At 51.0% G+C, this 18,786-nt stretch overlaps 1 protein-coding gene across 14 annotated transcripts in view; it reads right to left on the bottom strand.

The window, feature by feature from the left end:
* The window catches only part of MGLL (monoglyceride lipase), a 136,525-nt gene that overhangs the window by 3,508 nt on the left and 114,231 nt on the right, over nt 1-18,786 (bottom strand). For 11 of the 14 annotated variants that reach the window (XM_005571787.5, XM_045385602.3, XM_074033215.1 and 8 more), the window contains 2 exons: nt 17,778-17,867; nt 2,285-2,500 (listed from right to left, as the gene is read on the bottom strand). In XM_005571787.5, coding sequence (XP_005571844.1) covers nt 2,285-2,500; nt 17,778-17,867 — 306 coding nt within the window. Of the gene's footprint in view, nt 1-2,137; nt 2,501-17,777; nt 17,868-18,786 lie in introns of those variants that run through there. The other 3 variants (XM_045385600.3, XM_065539096.2, XM_045385601.3) reach the window with 1 other exon arrangement.

The raw sequence follows: 18,786 nt of genomic DNA, 5'->3' as shown, positions 1-18,786 counted from the left end.
AAACGTTCCCTTACTCCACATCTCTCCCCATCCCTGGGCCCGTTTCTGTGCCTGAGTCAGGCAACCTTCTCAAAAGAGGGGGTTCCACTCCTGGCCTCACATCCTGACCGCCACGGGGTCCTCAGCTCATCCCAAGCTGACTTCCACCCCTGCCAACCCACAGTGGCTATCCTGGCGAGGTCTCCAGGGACCTCTATTGCCGTGGCAGGGGACACTGCGCTGGTCATTCATAAGCTGCTCACTCTCACCTTCTAGAAACACTTTCTTCTTGCGGTTCCATGGCTTTAACTTCTGATTTTCTTTCGACCTCGCCAGCAACTCCTTCTCAATTCAGGCTTATCCCACCCACTGGCCTCTGCAGGCAGCTGGACTACGGGCTTGGCTGTGCCCTCCTTCACTCTCCCTGGTCACCTCGTCCAGTCCAGTGGTTTTAAAATCTATCCTGGGCTGATGACTCTGGAATTTACATCTCCAGCCAGACCTCCCTTCTGCCTCTAGACGGCTGACCTGCCATCTCCATCTGAATTCCTGGCAGGGACCTCCAGACTTCAGCGCGATGCTAATGGGCATCTCCAGGTGGACTCCAGCCATTGCTCACATCAGTCTCTCTGCCTGGCGTTTCTCGTCTCATTACAGCCTCCTCATTACTGCAAGCCTGAACCCAGGGTTCATCCTTCATGACAGTGATCTCACTCTCTGCCGTCCTACCTGGCTTCCCCTGCCTTGGTTGTCACTGTCCCCTACCTCCTTCTTACCCCAGCTCCTGTCTCCCCAAGGCCACTGGGGGATGCTTTTAACATGAAAATCAGAGCATGTTACTTCTTGGCTCGAAATGTTCAGGTGGCTTCTCATCTAACCCAGAGATGAAGTCTAGATTTCCCAGGTGGTGGGGCTCCCCTGCCCCCCTACCAGCCTCCCTGCCTGGTGCATCCTCACTGGCTGCTCTTCTTGTGGCTGCGTGCCTATGCCAGCCTCAGGTCCTCAATCTCTCTCTTGCCTCAGTCTGGAAGGTTCTTCCACTGGCTCTTCTCACCAGCAGACTACAGGCCTGGCCGTCCCATCTAAAGTGCTGCTTTCCCCCCTGTACCCCTCTATCCCTACACTACACTCTGCTGAGTTTCCTTAGGGGCACTGAGTTCTCTCCATCATCATCCTTTTCATTTATTTGTTGATTGCTTCAGGATTCAGGTTCCGGGGGGGCAGAGCAGAGCCTTTGCCTGTCTTGTTCTCTGGGCCTGACAGAAACTTAGGGCCCCATAAATACTTGAATTAAAGAAGGGATGAATGGCTAGCTGGGTAAATGAATGACTAATCTTAGTGGACTCCTTTTGCAGGGATTTGCAAGGGTTCACATTGGTGTAAGGGAGGTCTGAGTGATGCTCTCACAGATGAATGCAGTGTTCCACTGTGGCTTTTAAAAAATCTATTTTGCTGGGTGTGGTGGCTCATGTCTGTAATTCCAGCACTTTGGGAGGCTGAGGCGGGAGAATCACCTGAAGTCAGGAGTGAGACCAACCTGGTCAACATGGTGAAACCCCATCTCTACTAAAAATACAAAAATTAGCCTGGCATGATGGCAGGTGCCTGTAATCTCAGCTACCCAGGGCGCTGAGGCAGCAGAACCACTTGAACCTGGGAGGCAGAGGTTGCAGTGAGCCGAGATGGCGCCACTGCACTCCAGCCTGGGCAACAGAGGGATACTCTGTCTAAAAACAAAAACAAACAAACAAAAAAACCCAAAAAAGATATATAGTCTTTATGTCTAATATTGCAACCCGCAGGGCCTGTCCTCAGGGTCCCTGTCTGCAGGGATAGCTCTGACAGCTCCCTTCACAGAGCAGGCTCTGCCAAGTCCTGCCAGCACCTGTGTGCTCTGAGCCCTCTGGTGGCCATGGCTCGCGGGCTACTGCAGCCACCGCTGGTGCAGAGGGAGGCTTGGGCATTACACGTGTCCTTGGAGCTTGGACATGCCTCTCTCTCGGGATATTTATTTGCTCAGTGCCCAGTTGCAGATTCTTTTCTTGCCTACAACATCTTTTGATTGTTCTTTTTTCCTTTGAGGCTCATTCATGCAAAACAATTAGCAAATGACTCGTGTGTTCTCTTGAAATTCATAGGCTCCTGGGATTCCTTTTATTTATTTATCTCTCGGTCAAGCAGGCTGTTCCCTATCCTGAGATCTGGGAGGTGGTCCTCGGGGGTCTTGGCAGATGTGCCCCAAGGGGTGCTGCCTCACCACCCTCCCTCCACCTTTGGGGGAAATGGGCAAGTGGCAGCCACTCACCTTGAGAGTCTTGTCCTGGCTCTTGGCTGACTCCATGAGCAGGTAGGCCCCTTTGCTGTCACACAGGCGATCGGCAGAGCCCTGGAGCAGCAGGAAGGGCACCGTCAGCTTGGGGAGGGCGCGCTCCACCCGTGAGACGGCATTCAGCAGCTGGATGCCAAAGCACACCTTCAGCCCTGCCCGGCAGATCAAGGGGTCTGAGTTATAAATGTCGACCTGGAGAAAGAAGGAGAGGGCTCCATCAGCATGGGCAGGGCTCACTTCCTTAAGCCAGACCTATTTCCTGGTAGATTTCCTTCTGCTCTGGCCTGAAGGGTTGATTCCATTCAGGTCAGCTGGGCTTGGGTGTGGCTCTGAGGGCCAGCTGTGTTCACCCACAGACTTCATCTGCACCACTAGCCGTGCGTCTCCTTTCAGGCTTGAGGGTTTCACATACACACGGGTGCCTGTAGAAAATGTCAAGTATTGGCCGGGTGTGGTGGCTCACACCTGTAATCCCAGCACTTTGGGAAACTGAGGCGAGCAGATCACCTGAGGTCAGGAGTTCCAGAGTAGCCTGACCAACATGGCAAAACCATGTCTCTACAGGTTTTTTTTTTTTGTATTTTTGTAAAAATACAAAAATTAGCTGGGCATGGTGGCGGGCTCCTGTTATCCCAGCTACTTGGGAGGCTGAGGTGGGAGAATCCCTTGAACCTGGAAGGCGGACTTTGCAGTGAGCTGAGATGGTGCCACTGCACTCCAGCCTGGGTGACAGAGCAAGACTCGGTCAAGAAAAGAAAATAAAATTTCAAGTATTAATTTGTATTTTTAAAAATATAAGCAACAACATATTGTTCACATCAATTATTTTATTAAAAAGTAGCTCTGCAGCTGTTTTAGCATTTGATTTTTGTTCTCTGTCTCCACTGATGTGGTGTCCACCTGGTGGAGTGGATGAGGGGCAAACAGTAAACTGCAGGAACAGTTTACTGGGGTCTGTGCTGGAAAGCGAGGGCCTGTGCTAGGAGCTCCCGGAGGGGCTTCAGCCAGGCACTGATGACGGGCTTTGGGGTGAGGGACACCCAAGGGCAGGTCTGGCTGTGGTGGGCTCAGTCTCTGTGAACCTTAAGGCTACACAGGATGGTCAGAGGCTCTGACAGGGAGGCCTGGGCCCTGGCTGTGCCCAAGGCCATCTCTGCCCCTCTACAGGACGTGAGTCCTCCCTCCTCAACCACCAGCCTGTGGATCTTGCCTTTCAAGGGGCTGCTCTCTCCCCTGTCCTTGCTCTCCTTGGCCTGTCTGGGTTTCTGGCTTCAGTCTTCCCGCCTCGGCAGGAACAGCTCAGGCTCCACTGCCCTGATCTCTAGCATCTGCCCCACAGGATCAGGGGATAAGTTTCTAGGTCTCTCTCAGGCCCATAGGGGGCAGGAGTGAGCCCCGATGCTTTTTTTTTTTTTTTCTCTTGAGAAGGAGTCTCGCTCTGTCACCCAGGCTGGAGTGCAGTGCTACAATCTCGGCTCACTGCAACCTCCGCCTCCAGGGTTCAAGTGATTCTGCTACCTCAGCCTTCGAGGTAGTTGGGATTATAGGTGGTGGTCACCACACCCGGCAAATTTTTGTATTTTTAGTAGAGACAGGGTTTTGCCATGTTGGCCAGGCTGGTCTCAAACTCCTGACCTCAGGTGATCCACCCGCCTCAGCCTCCCAAAGTGCTGGGATTATAGGCATGAGCCACTGAGCCCGGCCCCATGATGCTTCTTCACTCACGTTCATCATCCTTGCCAGTGGGTTCTTGGTGGGTTGGGGAGGGTTCACGTGGTGAGGACTGGGTGAGGGTCAGAGAGCATGTGGGGACGAGGAAGGAACACGCTGCCAGCTGCTCCCCGGGCAACCAGGGTGCCCACTGTGTCAGGACTCAGCATTTCCAAGAACTGGGCTACACCCCTTCCATTACCACCCCTACAAGGCCTTGGCCAGAATTCCGGACCACACCAAGTGGGAGAGGCTGTCCTGCAGTCACCCCTGCCATCCCTGGATTCCTTCCCATGCTGGGGACTGAGCACCAAAAACCAGACCATTTGTGTAAAGCCACACGAGACAGATTAGCCACTTCCTGCAGCTGAGCTGGCATGAGTCCTGCTGGGCCAGGCCATCTGCTTGGAGCCTGAGAGGACACGGGACTGGCAGGGCAGTTCATGGGGGCCCATGGCCAGGCCCAACCACAGGGGGTGCTTCCCCAGGGTCAGCCAGGAGCCATGAGGGAAGGAGGGCTGTAGGGCCTGCAAAAGAGCCCGGGGCTTGGGGTCAGTGGAGTCCCCAACAGCAGCGCCATCTACCAGCTTGTGCTGGGCTGTGACATGCAGGGTCTCACTGAGTAATAAAAGTAATAATAGCTACATCTGAGCTCTGTCTGTCTGCCCAGCACTAAGTGTTTTTGCGTGCAGTAACTCACTGGGCCTCCATAACTCCCCTGTATAAGGAATTGCTCTCATTCTCTCCATTACACAGAGGAGGAAACTAAGGCACAGAGAGGCTTGTCAACCTGCCTGCTGTTAGTTGCCCCAATTCTTGTTCTCCCCTACAGAACCTTGATGTTTCTTTGGGTATACAACTGCTCAGAATAAAGACTATATTTCCCAGTCTCCCTTGTAGCTAGCAATGTGACTTGTGGTCACATGACCAAGTTCTGGCCAATAGAAAGTAGGCAGGCAGGGGCTGTGTGCACACTCTGGGTCTAGGTCTTATTTTCTCCTTGCCCCATAGAAAGAGTCAGGGCCATGTGGACAAGGTTCGCCCCTGGAAGCCAGAGCAACAAGATGGGTGTCCTGATGCCGAGAAGTCACACCGTCTCTTGGTTAAGCTGCTGTTGTTGGGGGTATGGGTTCCAGCAGGCTGGCCATGCCCTGGGCTGGGCCACCACCCCATCCCATGCTGTCTCCAGGGCTTCTGTGGGATCTGTGGGGTGGGGGCCACACCCTCGACCCTGCTGCCAGCAGTCTTACAACCGCCTTCTTCCTGCAGCAGGCCTGCTGCTTTACCCTGCTGACCCCGAGCGTCCTGGGCACAGCAGGCCCTTGGGGACTCTGCTTCTGAGTTTAATTGCACTGATGGCCAAGCGGCTTCCTGCTCTTGGCTTCATTTTCCATGTCTTGATCACGTAGGCCCTGTTTACACAATGGCCTATTCTGGGCCTGGGGCCCAGCCACCAGATGTGTCAGGGAAAGGGTAGGCCCCTCATGTGAACCACAGCCCGGACTGGGGGTGAGGGGCAGAGGGAAACTGGGACCAGGAGGCGGGGGAGGGCTGTACCACATGGGGAGATTGAGGCACAGAGGGGCCAAACCCTCCCCTCAAGTGGCAGTTCTGGCCCAATCACAATGGCCTTGATTTTTTGACAGCTTAAGATCTCAATCCACCAAAAGTCCTAGGAATGTGTCTTGTGGCTCCCAGGAAGGAGATAGCCAGGCCCCTTCCTCCCAAACCAGGCCCAAGCCCAGAACATGAGCCCATTCATTCAATATGGACCAAAGAGTCAGTCCCCAAAGATTCCACACTGCATGATTCCACTGATGTAATGTTCTTCATGTGACAAAACTAGAGAAACAGAGACCAGACTCACAGCTCAAAGGGCCGAGGAGGGTGTGGGGCGAGTGGGGAGTGGATGCGGCTGCAAAATGGCAACATGAGGGGTCCTTGTGGGGATGGAGCCATCTGTGACTTGACTGTGTCAAGGTCAGTATCCTGGTTGTGATACTGTCCTGTCATTTTGCAAAATGTCACTGCTGGGGGAAACTGGGTAATGGATGCATGGAATCACTCTGTATTATTTCTTACAGCTGCTTGTGAGTTACAGTGATCTTAAATGAAAAGTTTAACTAAAAACTAATAGCAAAGGCCCATGTTTAGCTCACCATGGCTCCCACCAGCTGAGACCAGGGTCTGCTGGGGACATGGCAGCTGGAAGCAGGAGCCCAAGCTGGGGACCCAGGTCCAAGTGACCACTCCACCGTGGCTCTAGAGAACTGATTTCCTGGGGAGCCCCCACTGGCTGAGAGCTGAAGTCTTTTTTCCCCCGGGGTGGGGTTGGAGTATGGTAAGGCTCTACTCCTTCCTGGGCCTCAGTTTCCCCATCAGGGGACCCCAAAGGCTCCTCTTGGGTGTTAAGTTTCACAAGCTGGCCTCCTGTTGAGCTTGACAGCCAGGAATACACCAGCTGGGACTTCTGAATTTCCAGCACCGTCTCACTGTGGGAAGAAACTTTGCACTAAAGTGCAGTAAATACAGCTGCAATCCTCAGCTGGGAGTTTTCTTACACTTATGGTTGAGCAAAATCGAGACACAACCCCTGCAGTCAAATCTCTTGACCCTTTTTTTTTTAAACCATTCCATGATGAAATGCAATATTGCAGTTTAATTAGAATACTATGAAAAATAACTCATGCGTGGAGCCCTTGACTCTTTACTAGGTGCTGTAGTAAGTGCTTCACTCGTACTTGCTCATTTAATCTTCACAGGAACCCTGTGATGTAGGAACTATTATTATTACCTTTTTACATATGAGGAGACAAGCTCAGAGAGGTTAGGTGACTCACCCAAGGTTACACAGCAAGTAAGAGGCAGAGCCAAGGTAAGAAACTAGGCACTCTGCCACTGCCATCAGCATTCTTAGCCACTTACCATGCTCTGCTGCCTGTCTCGAGAGGAGAAGGTGAAGGTCAGTGCTGGGGTATAGACAGCCAGGAGCTGTGCAGGTGGCAGGGATACTAGTGCTCTCAGAAAAGGCAAGAATGGTCCCTGATGAGGACCATAAGCAGATGGGCCTGAGAGATGGTGAAGTGATCTGGTGGGGCCCAGGGGTTACCACCGCCCTTCACAGCCAGCCAGAGGGGATAGGGGAGCCCTTCTGGGCACAGACAGGCATGTGTCCCCCTGGATGAACCTCTAATCACAGAGAAAGACAACCCAGCAGGCTTCATCCCTGTAGATCTGTCCACAGCTGGCTCTTCCTGCCTCTCCTTCCCTGCAATCTCCTCCCTTTTCCTATGGAAGCCTCACCCTTCCATCTGGGCTTTAGAGCCCATCCCAGAATTCCCACCTTCTTCCTCCATTGTTTAGATCTCTCTTAATCCATCCCTTTCCAATACAGGGAACTCAGATAGCCTTCTCTGGCATAATAGAGAAAGAGTGCACGACAACTCTACCTGAGTGATCTCTGTGAAATTTAGAAACCTGCAGGAACCCTAACAGGAACTGGCAGGTCTTTGTAGAGACGATGCCTCATTTCCCACCTTTGTCTTGAATGACCGGAGACATAATTTGTGGTGGAAAGAGCTGGATGAGAGAGAATCCTCTTGTGATGGCTTCTGTCTCCCATCACAAACGGCTTTTCAGCCCCTTGCTCTTAGCTTAATTAACACTGTCTACTCCACTTTCAGGCCTCAGCTCAGCCTTCCCAGACCCCCACAGACTCTGCTGCCCCAAAGCCCTTCTCCCATGCCGCACTCGGCCTGGTCTGCAATCAGCGCATCTCTTCCCACATGTCTGCCCCACTTGAGGTCAGGGCTCTGTCCTGCCCTCTGCATGTCCTGCACAGTGGCTGGCACAGGGAAAGCCCTTGGTAAACTCTGGTGCAATGGATGAAGAGGCAAACCATTCCCTAATCTAGCCCAAGAAGTAGCACCTTTGGGTACTGAGAGACCTCACTCATGGCAGCTGAGAACTGCTGGCCGCCTCCTGGCCAAGCGAGTGTCCACAATGGGAATGAGACTTGGGACCCTCGAAAGCAGAGGCCCTTGTCATTTCATTCAGTGAACGACTTTTCTGCGTGCACACATGGAAAACCCCGACAGCACGCTTTTGGAGCTGCTTGGCATTGCTTTCCTTCAGTGCATCGTGCTGAACCTCAGGCCCATGGAATATCCTAAACACAAATAAGAATGTACTGTAGGCTGGGCGTGGTGGTGCATGCCCATAATCCCAGCACTTTGGGAGGCCAAGGTGGGCAGATCACCTGAGCCCAGGAATTCAAAACCAGCCTGGGCAACATGGTAAAACCCTGTCTCTACAAAAAATACAAAAATTAGCCTGGTGTAGTGGTGCACACCCGTAGTCCCAGCTACTGGGGAGGCTAAGGTGGGAGGATTGCTCGGGCCCAAAATGTGGAGGCTTCAGTGAGCTGAGATCATGCCACTGCACTCCAGCCTGGGCAAGACAGTGAGAGTCTGCCTCAAAAAAAAGACAAGAAACAACAACAACACAAAAAAACAGCAACAACGAAAAAAAACAATGTCAATGTCCTGTGGAAGTTGGCCTGAATTTGGAACATGCTGAAGGCTGGAAACAGCTGTGCTTGGCGTGGCTCTGGTGTGCTTCCTCTCCCACACATCCCCTCCCAAGCCTGTAGCACCCTGGTCACTGCTGTCAGCTCCCAGAGGGCTCACGGCATTGGGTCCCTGCCAAGCAGAGGTGGGTCCCTGTCATGCAGAGGTAGGTCCCATTTCAGACTCACAGATCTGTACCTGTCCCCCTCTGTGAAGAACCCTGTAGTACTTCCCACAGGGGCTGCAGGGCAAAGTCCTAACTTCTTGGTATGGCCTGCGACACCGCCATCCCTGCCCTCCCTTAACACTCCCCACTCCCCTTGACCCCAGGGCACTTGCACAGCATGTCCCCTCAGCCTTCAGACCCCTTCCTTGGCTGCCGGTGGAGTTTCTCCCTCCCTATCAACCCTCGGCTCAGCTGCCCTTCCTCCAGGCAACCTTCCCTGGTCCCATGTGTGTCATCCCTGGACCCCTTTCCTCATGTGCTTGTCACCTGCACTACAGACTGGCCCCGACACCTCCATTTCCACCATCCCCTTCCATGCCCTTTCTCTTATCTGCCAGCAACCCTGTTCCCTCTCTTCAAGGCCCAGGTTAAGCGTTTCCTCCTGTGGACAGGTGCCCAGACACCCTTGCTGACATCCACGCTTCTCTCCCCGGGCTCCCGTATCTTTGCCAACGCCTCCTTCAGTGGGCCTCTCTCAGAGCTGTGATAGCAACAGCTCTCACTTGCTAGGGTCCACACTGTGCTAGGTGGCTGTGCAGTCATCTGGAGGGATCTGAGGAAGGGCAAGACTGAGTGTGGCTTCCAAGGTCACACTGAAGAGATGGAGCAGGGTCCAGACTCAGGTCCTTTTGGAAGGCTGTGCTCTTCCCACTGAGCCCACCGCCCCTTTCCCCTCTGCGCCACCGCAGCTGATGGGCCTGGCCGGCAGGGACAACAGGGCAGCCTATGGGGTGTCGCAGCCTCCAGCTCTAGCCTGGCCGGAGTGGGAGCCCTGAGAAAGTTTGCTGGTGTGGTGAGCTGCCTGCAGGGTGCCAGAGGGGAGATAGGCCCTGCCTGACTCAGCAGAAAGCCCCTCCGTCTTGATAGACCCAAGCAAGCCCTGCCTACCAGGAGGCCTGAGTCCCCACAATGACCTTACCCTGCCTTGGGCCAGCCCTAGCTGGCAGCCAGCCTCGGTGGCTGAAATTCCTGAACCAGACCAGGGCCATTTGGAAAGAAGATGTTGCTGCACATTCTCCTCTCCTGGAAGCTGCAGTGCCATTTTGGACAGAAAGAGGATAATCAAGGATCAGCCTACATTTCTGAGTTGCCACTTAATCAAGGGTGTGCAAATTAATGAGCATTCTTTCCTCCAAATTACTTTTTACTATGAAGGTTTGAACTTCTGGACATCCTGGCATTTGTTTGTTTGTTTGTTTTTGAGACTCCCTCTTGTCGCCCGCTGGAGTGCAGTGGTGCAATCTCGGCTCACTGCAACCTCTGCCTCCCAGGTTCAAATGATTCTCCTGCCTCAGCCTCCTGAGTAGCTGGGATTACAGACACACGCCACCAGGCCCCACTAATTTTTATATTTTTAGTAGAGATGGGGTTTCACCATGTTGGCCAGGCTGGTCTCGAACTCCTGACCTCAGGTGATCCACCCACCTCGGCCTCCCAAAGTGCTGGGATTACAGGCATGAGCCACCGCACCCGGTCCTAGCATCTGCTTTTAAGAGCAGTGAGCTAGGAATGGCTCTGGAGGTCGCAGCCCTGGCAAATGGGGAAAGCTGTTTGCATAGCCCAGCGCCACCACTGTCTGCTCCCCCAGGATTCCTTCTGCAGGGCTCCAGAGTCTTCACAACCAGAAGTGACGCAAAAAGTCAACCTCTCTTTGTCCTTTGGAGTGGAGGGCCCTAGAATGTGGTTCTGAACACAGAAGTGCTCCTGGATGACCACCAAGGGAAAGGAAAAAGCAGCCACCACATTCTCCACCTTCTCACAGGCTCAGGGATTTGAGGAATAATAAGAGAAACAAGAAAGAATTCCCGGGTCTTGCAGGATCACGTTCATAAGTACTGATCACAGAACAGCAAAATCATGCAATCTCGAGTCTTAAAATCAAACGGTGACAACTGTGGAAATTGGAGCATGGACTAGATCGAGGACAACAAGGAGGAATGACTGTTACTTTTCCTAAATGTAAAAATGGCATGGGGTCCTGTGTGAAAGCCTCTGTTTTGAGTCCTTCCTCTTGGGCAACCCAGGCTGAAGTATTCAGGCGCATTCAGGATCATGGTGTCTGCAGTTTACTTTCACATTGTTCAGCCAAAACATGGTATCCACTTCATGACATTGGATTTGGCAATGACTTCTTGGACATGACACCAAAAGCACAGGCAACAAAAGAAAAACAGATAAACTGGACTACGTCAGAAAGAAAAAAACCCTAAACCTCAGAGGACATTATCGGCAGAGGGAAAAGGCAGCCCACAGAATAGGAGAAAATATTTGCAAATTATATTTGTATGTGGGGTTAATATCCAGATAAGGGGTTAATATCCAGAACATATACAGAACTCCTGCAACTTAACAACAAATAACAAACAACGCAATTAGGAAATGAGCAAAGCAAACAATGGGCCAGACAATCCTAAGCAAAAAGAACAAAGCTGGAGGAATCATGCTACCCAACTTCAAACTATATTCCAAGACTACAGTAACCAAAACAGCATGGCACTGTTACAAAAACAGACACATAACCAATGGAACAGAGTGGAGATCTCAGAAATAAGACTGCATATCTACAACCATCTGATGGTTAACAAACCTGATGAAAACAAGCAATGGGGGAAGGACTCCCTATTTAATAAATGGTGCTGGGAAAACTGGCTAGCCATATGCAGAAAATAGAAACTGGACCCCTTCCTTTCACCATATACAAAAATTAACTCAAGATGGATTAAAGACTTAAATGTAAAACCCAAAACTATAAAATCCCTGGAAGAAAATCTAGGCAATACCATTCAGGACATAGGCACGAGCAAAGATTTAATGATGAAAATGTCAAAATCAACTGCAACAAAAACAAAAATTGACAAATGGTATCTAATGAAACTAAAGAGCTTCTGCACAGCAAAAGAAACTATCATCAGAGTGAACAGACAACCTACAGAATGGGAGAAAATTTTTGCAATCTATCCACCTGACAAAGGTCTAATATGCAGAATCTACAAGGAATTTAAACAAATTTGCAAGAAAAAAACAACCCCACCAATAGTGGGCAAAGAATATGAATAGACACTTTTCAGAAGAAGAAATTTATGTGGCCAAAAACATATGAAAAAAAGCTCAACATCACCAATCATCAGAGAAATGCAAATCAAAATCACAATGAGATACCATCTCATGCCAGTCAGAATGGTGATTATTAAAAAGTCAAGAAACAACAGATGCTGGTGAGGCTGTGGAGAAATAGGAACACTTTTACATTGTTGGTGGGAATGTAAATTAGTTCAACCACTGTGGAAGACAACAGAAACACCATTTGACCCAGCAATCCCTTTGGGTATTACTGGGTATACACCCAAAGGAATATAAATCATTCTATTATAAAGATACATGCACACATATGTCTATTGTAGCACTATTCACAATAGCAAAGACATGGAATCAACCCAAATGCCATTCAATGATAGACTGGATAAAGAAAATGTGGTACATATATATCATGGAATACTATGCAGCCATAAAAAGGAACAAGATCATGTCCTTTGCAGGGACATGGATGGAGCTGGAAGCCATTATCTTCAGCAAACTAATGCAGGAACTGAAAACCAAACACCACATGTTCTCACTTATAAGTGGGAGCTGAACAATGAGAACATATGGACACAGGGAGGGGAAAAATACACACCAGGGCCTGTCAGGGGGAGGGGCACGGGGGGAGGGAGAGCATCAGGATAAATAGCTAATGCATGTGGGGCTTAATACCTAGGTGATGGGTTGCTGGGTGCAGTAAACCACCATGGCATGTGTTTACCTGTGTAACAAACCTGCACATCCTGCATGTGTATCCTGGAACTTAAAATTAAATTAAATTAAAAAGAAAGAAAAACAATAGACAAGAAATAGGAAAAAGAAAAGAAATGGGCAAAGGATCTGAAACAAACATTTCTCTAAAGAAGACATACAAGGTCCCAGCACAGTGGCTCACGCCTGTAATCCCAGCACTTTGGGAGGCCGAGGTGGGCGAATCACCTGAGGTCAGGAGTTCAAGACCAGCCTGACCAACATGGAGAAACCCCGTCTCTACTAAAAATACAAAATTAGCCTAGCGTGGTGGCACACGCCTGTAATCCCAGCTACTCAGGAGGTGGAGGCAGGAGAATTGCTTGAACCTGGGAGGTGGAGGTTGCAGTGAGCCAAGATCGCACCACTGCACTCCAGCCTGGGTGATGAGAGAGAAACTCCGTTTCAAAAAAAAAAAAAAAAAGAAGAAGAAGAAGATATACAAAAGGCCAAAAATCACCTGAAAAGACACTCAGCATCACTAACCATTAGGGAAATAGAAATCAAAGCCACACTGAGATGCCACTCCATACCCATTAGGATGGCTACTATCAAAAAACACAACCTAACAGATGTGGACAAGGATGTAGGGAGCCCTTGAGCACTATTGGTGAGAATGTGAAATGGCACAGCCACTGTGGAAAACGGCAGCGTGGTTCCTCCAAAATTACCAGCGGAATATGGCCCAGCAATCCCACTTCTGGGCACATGCATACCCAAAAGAATGGAAGCAGGGTCTGGAGTCGATATCTGCACCGCCACGGGCACAGCAGTGTTATTCACCTCTCAGCCAAGAAGTGTCTTTGGGAGAGCTTTGCTTAGGCTATGTTCCCGTGGGAGCCCAACTGAGCCCACATCTTCTTTCTTTCCTCCACTGCCAAGGCCCTACAATGTGCATGTCCCATGTACCCACAAAGGTACTTGAGAAAGAAGCTCAGATGGGCCTGCTGGACACAGAGAACTCCTCAGTGTGTCCTGTATCTTGCTGGCAGCTGGGGCTTCCCTGACAGTCTCTGCAGTCCCTGGTTTTCTGCTGCCATTAAAGCATCCAACTTCCAGGACCTGCCTCTCGTGAGCTCAGAGCCGTTTCTCCCAGCCTTGGTGGCTGGCAGGAGTGGGGCTGGGAGCAGGTCCGGAGCTGGAACATCTACAGAGGGTGGTGCAGGGCACAAAAGCAACGTAGCGCAATTCACACGCTCCCCCGCCACCACCCCACATGGAGCCATATGCCCAAGAGACTTTCTAGTCCTGTTGTTTTTTTAGAGCATTGGGAAATTTTTAGCTGCAAATACTGGTAATAAGATTGTCTCAAATAGACAAGTATGCTGTGGGGAATGTAAGTGATGAACGATGGAGAGCCACAAAATAAAATCTGCTAGCCAAACCGAGTTTGCTAGAAGGTTCTTAGCTTGTTCTCGGAGGGAACTCCCATGGGAGGCTGTGTCCTGGGGACAGGGTGGGAGGCTGAGGCCCATCTTTAGCTGTGGTTACGTTTAAGTCAAAGGCCTCAGCACAGCCGAGCTTTCCGAGACCCGGCAGGAGCCTTCTGAGGGCCTCTGGGCAGCATGGGTGCAAGACAGGCAGGCAACAGGGGGACCTGGAGCCGACTCCCCGACATTGGGCACATCCAAAACACCAGGCAGGGGAGACAAGAAAGGAAGCTGAGTGACCACTCCTTACAGCACCTGGGTGCTCAGAACTCAGCATGTGGCCTGTCTGAGGGAATATAAACTGGCAGATGCACAGGGAGGGCCTCCAGGGTATTTATAAAGAACAGAGACTGGGCTCTAGAAGACACGTGGCCTCAAGAGACAAGCAGCTGAGGTTCCTAGCACAAGGTGTGCTCAGAATCATGGCCTCTTTGCCTCCTGCCTCCACCCCTTCCACAGCCTGGGAGAGGAAGCAGTGCATTCCCCTGAGTATATGGATGGCTGAGGGCATGGGCAGATGCTGAGCAACCTCTCCTCCTCACCTCCTCCCACAGCGTCCTTGGCCATAGAACTCTTTAGAATCACATTCAAGGCTTCTCAGAGTAGGAGGGGATTCATCACATTCTGATAAAGCCTTTTTTGGGGGGAATGATTACCATGTCAGTATTCTGATGTTCTGATCGGGGTCCCTAAATGCATTGACAAACATAGTAAATGTCTGTGTAGCAACTTCTTTGTTCCTTGGGTTTGAGTGCCAAGGGCACTTGGCCCGGAGTGTGTTCTTGGGCAAGTGACTTGCCTTCTCTGGGCCCACACTTCTACAACTACAAATACTGGTAACAAGACTGACTTCCTGGGGTCATGGTGAGACCAGAAGGGCTCTAGTGTCTGGTAAAGAAGAATGATGCCATCATTGTGCATTGGGTAGTGTTGAGACAATAAAAAGTCTTCTCATGCCTTTTTTCCCGAAGGCTTCACACATGCAGGGAGAATGTGGCTCTATAGGGTGGCAGCTGCGGGGCAAGGCAAGTGAGGAGAGCCTGCTAGCAGTGCTGGGTGGGTTGTGAGAACGCTTGTCACAGCAAACACCAAACATTCTGCTTTTGACATTCTGGCAACAGAGCCAACCTGATTCCCTTCAGAGAGAATTCCAGATCTTCCCTGGGACCTGTGCACCCTCCAGTCCCAGGCCCCTGCACCCTCGATTGCCGGCCAGTGGCCCATCCCCCATAGTCCTGCTCACTCAGCTTGTTAGGCAAACATTTCTTTGCGGTTTGAGGCTTTTATAGCTGCAGGGTTCCATGGGAAATGTCTTAGCTAAAGATGTGCTTCAAGACACCCTGATGTTAGATGCCTTTCCCAACACATTTTCCCCTCGGCGTTGCTATTTTTAAAGCTCAGCAGAACTTTCAGAGGGAGATGCAGAGCTGCAGCAGGCGAGGGAGGGAAAGGCGTGCTCTTGATTTTTTCCGACTGCAGTCCAGCTTTGGGGCTGACCGGCCACCTCCCTTCCTCATGTCTTCTCAGCAGGGACATTTATTAGTGTTTCTAAATAAGTGATGACCTGGCCAGCCAGAAACCTGAGGCAGGAGGGCTCAGACAGGGGGCTGTGGGTGGGGCAGGAACAGAGGAGGGGAGCCCCACCAGGTGCTTCTGTCCTGAGTAAGGCTGAGGAATATCTCATTATTGCAAAAAGGAGAGAAAAGATCTGAAATTGGATGATTTTGAACAGAGAGGGTTTGGAATCTCTTTTTAGTACCTCTTTTTTTCTTCCTCTTTGCCCATGTATTTTCAGGTGTTCAGAAAAACAACTTGGATTTGCACCTGGGTGCTTTGTCTCAAAGGGAGGCCCCTCCCTCCCTGATCCATCTTTCTCAAACCTACTGTTGTCCTGGCACCGCTGCCACAAAGATCACTGGTTTTACCAGAGACCACGCCTTCAAGCAGGAGTCCCCACCCCACACTCAGTTTCCCTGACAAAGTGGGTCCCATACACAGAGCAATGGCCATGAGATGCGTGGACCAGCAATCAATTGTAAAACAGGAAACAGAGCTTAATTATCGTAATTACTAGCTTGAGGGAGGCACCAAAGCATGGACTTTTGAATAAAATGGGCTAAAATCCCACCTCTGCCCCTGACTAGTTGTGCCATCTTGAACAGGTTATTTCACCTCTCCAAGCCTCAGTTTCTTCATCTGTGAAATGGGGTTAATGTCTATCTCATTCATGTCAGGATTAAATCAAACAGTGTATATTTGGCTTTGGTCTTTCTAGGTCCTAAAGTTGTGCTCTTTCACCGTATGAATCTGCTTTTTGGAATTAAAGATTTTTCCTTTACTCAGATATTCTTTCAGAAAGACCAGGGGCCACACATTGGCCCCTGATGGGCCCAACCTGGCCCCAAGATGTGGGTTTGGGAAGCACTGGGGCTTTAGAAACCAAATTATATTAGAATTTTAAATTAACGTGGATGGGTTGAACAGATCGGATGCCCTCTGGCTCCGCACAGGCCTCATGGCTCGCTAGTCTCTCACCAGTCTGATTTTTAAGCAGTTGGCCCTCAGAGGCCTGGGAGTTTCAATCCCTGATCTAGAAAGTCTCTTTCCTGCACACCACGGGCTATTCCTCTTGAGTTGCCCACTCTCTAAGTGACTCAGAGGGCCAGGGGGCCACATTTTATAATGAAGCTAGAGTCCAACGGCCCACGGAAGTTTGGGAACATCCCCAGAATGCCAGAGCACTGCACTCCACTTCCCAGGGCCCTTTAGGGAGCCAGTGATTCAATGATTTCAAACTCCTAAAGCAAGAGGGCAACTAAGGCAGAAGAGTGGCAAACTTATTTGCTTATTCATGAAGATTATTCTGGTGTCTTCTGGATGCTTCCTACCCACTAGCTGCAAGCCCACAGGAACCCTCTCCCATACCTAGACAGAGCACAGCTGGAAACCACACCTACCCAAGTTCCCAGGCTAGCCTCACCACTGGCTGACCCCAGGCAAGTCCTCCCACGTTATGGGGCTCAGTTCGCTCATCTGCAATATGGGTCTGTCCTTCCTTTGCTACCACTATTCTGAATTACTCCCAGGGATCCCCTTCCTCTACTCTCAGTGGGTGGGGATAATACTACCCTCCTTTCCTGGACAAATAATCTAGGCCTGGACAATCAGTCAGTAAGAATCAGCCCTGAGACTTTTGCTGGAAAGAGGTGCTGTTTTTCCACTGGGGTTGCTCAGATAAACCTGCTGGTGGCCCTCTTGGCCTTCACTGGGGGAAAGCCTGTCTGGGAATGAAGCCAAACCAGGGGAGATGAGAGCTGGGGAGAGACGGATGGAGAATAAGACTTTCGACGCCCTGGATTCAGCCATGTCTGAAGCCTTCAGTTCCATTCACCACAAAATCCCTGCTTTTGCTTAAATCACTTTGACTTGGGTTTCTGTCTCTTGCAACCAAGAGAGTTGACTGGTACACACTCAACTTCCATTGTCGGCTCCTTTCATGTTTAGAACACAGCTCAGGCATCATAGCCAACCCACCCTTTCCACCCAAACCTGAAGCCAACCATGTCTCACGCACCACTGTGTGCCCGTCACTTTGCACGGGGCCTCAGTGAAAGGGCAGTAGAGAATGCCAAGGCTGGAGCCAAAACTCTGATTCCCTATGGGGGCAGCCACCCAAGCTACCCCTGGGGTTTCGGAAAGCCTCTCACCTCTGTCTTATTCCGAGAGAGCACGCTGGAGTCGATGGGCCCGAGGGACAAGTTTGGCAGCACAAGGTTGAGCACTTTTGCAGCAAGGACCTAGCGGGGGAGGGAAAACAAGAGCTGTGAGTACAAGTGGCATCCACGCCCGGCTCTTCCGCAGTGACAGTTTACAGTACATTAAAAAGAGTGACGCCCAAACTGAACATCAGCCAGGTTCATCTCCCAAGCCTGCATCCTCAAGCCTGCATGCCCAAGGACTCTCCCTTCTGACTCAGCCTCTATTCAGCCTGGCTCTGCTCCACCTGGGAGAGCTGGCCAGGCAGCCACCACGCCCAAGGTGGGAAGTCGCGTCTGAGTTTTGCCTGCTCTATACCTCCCCATGATTGCTCATGGGTTGTAATTTTGCATCACTGGCAACAGCTGTCCGGGCTGAGCTCTGGTACCCAGGCCATTTCTCTGGGGTACTGAAAATACACGGCAGGCGCAGAATCACCCAGATCAGCTGAGCACGAAGCAGGACAGCGAGTGAGGGCCCACAGGAACCACACAGAGGATCTGTGCATCCATTTCTCTCGGGCGGACGTAGAAATAGCACCATCCCGATGAGAAGGCTGTGTGGCAGAGGGAAGGAGAGCTGGGTTTGATTCCTAGCTCTGCTGACTCGTGAACATGGGCTGGAATCTCCACATCGCTGAGCCTCCATTTCCTCAGCTGCCAGTGGGACCTTGACCCTCCCCCAGAGGACCACGGGGAAGGTGAATAACACCCTGTGTGCAGAAGCCCAGGGAACACAGCAGGAGCTTAATACATGCTCACTGAACTTGAGCCTGATTCAGGCCCAAACCTTCCCATCCCCTCCCCCTTTTCTCCTTCTGGATCTCTTGTTTTCCCAGGAAAACAGAGAACCCAGATCTCACACTTCTGCCTTCAGAGAGGGACAGTTTTCATTTCTGCAATGTGCACAGACATTTGGGGATGAAAGATGCTATTTCAAAACTGAGCCGTGAAATGCTGA

Source organism: Macaca fascicularis, chromosome 2 (assembly GCF_037993035.2).
Source record: "Macaca fascicularis isolate 582-1 chromosome 2, T2T-MFA8v1.1".
NCBI classification, from domain to species: Eukaryota; Metazoa; Chordata; class Mammalia; order Primates; family Cercopithecidae; genus Macaca; species Macaca fascicularis.
This window is presented reverse-complemented; position numbering and strand designations above follow the sequence as displayed.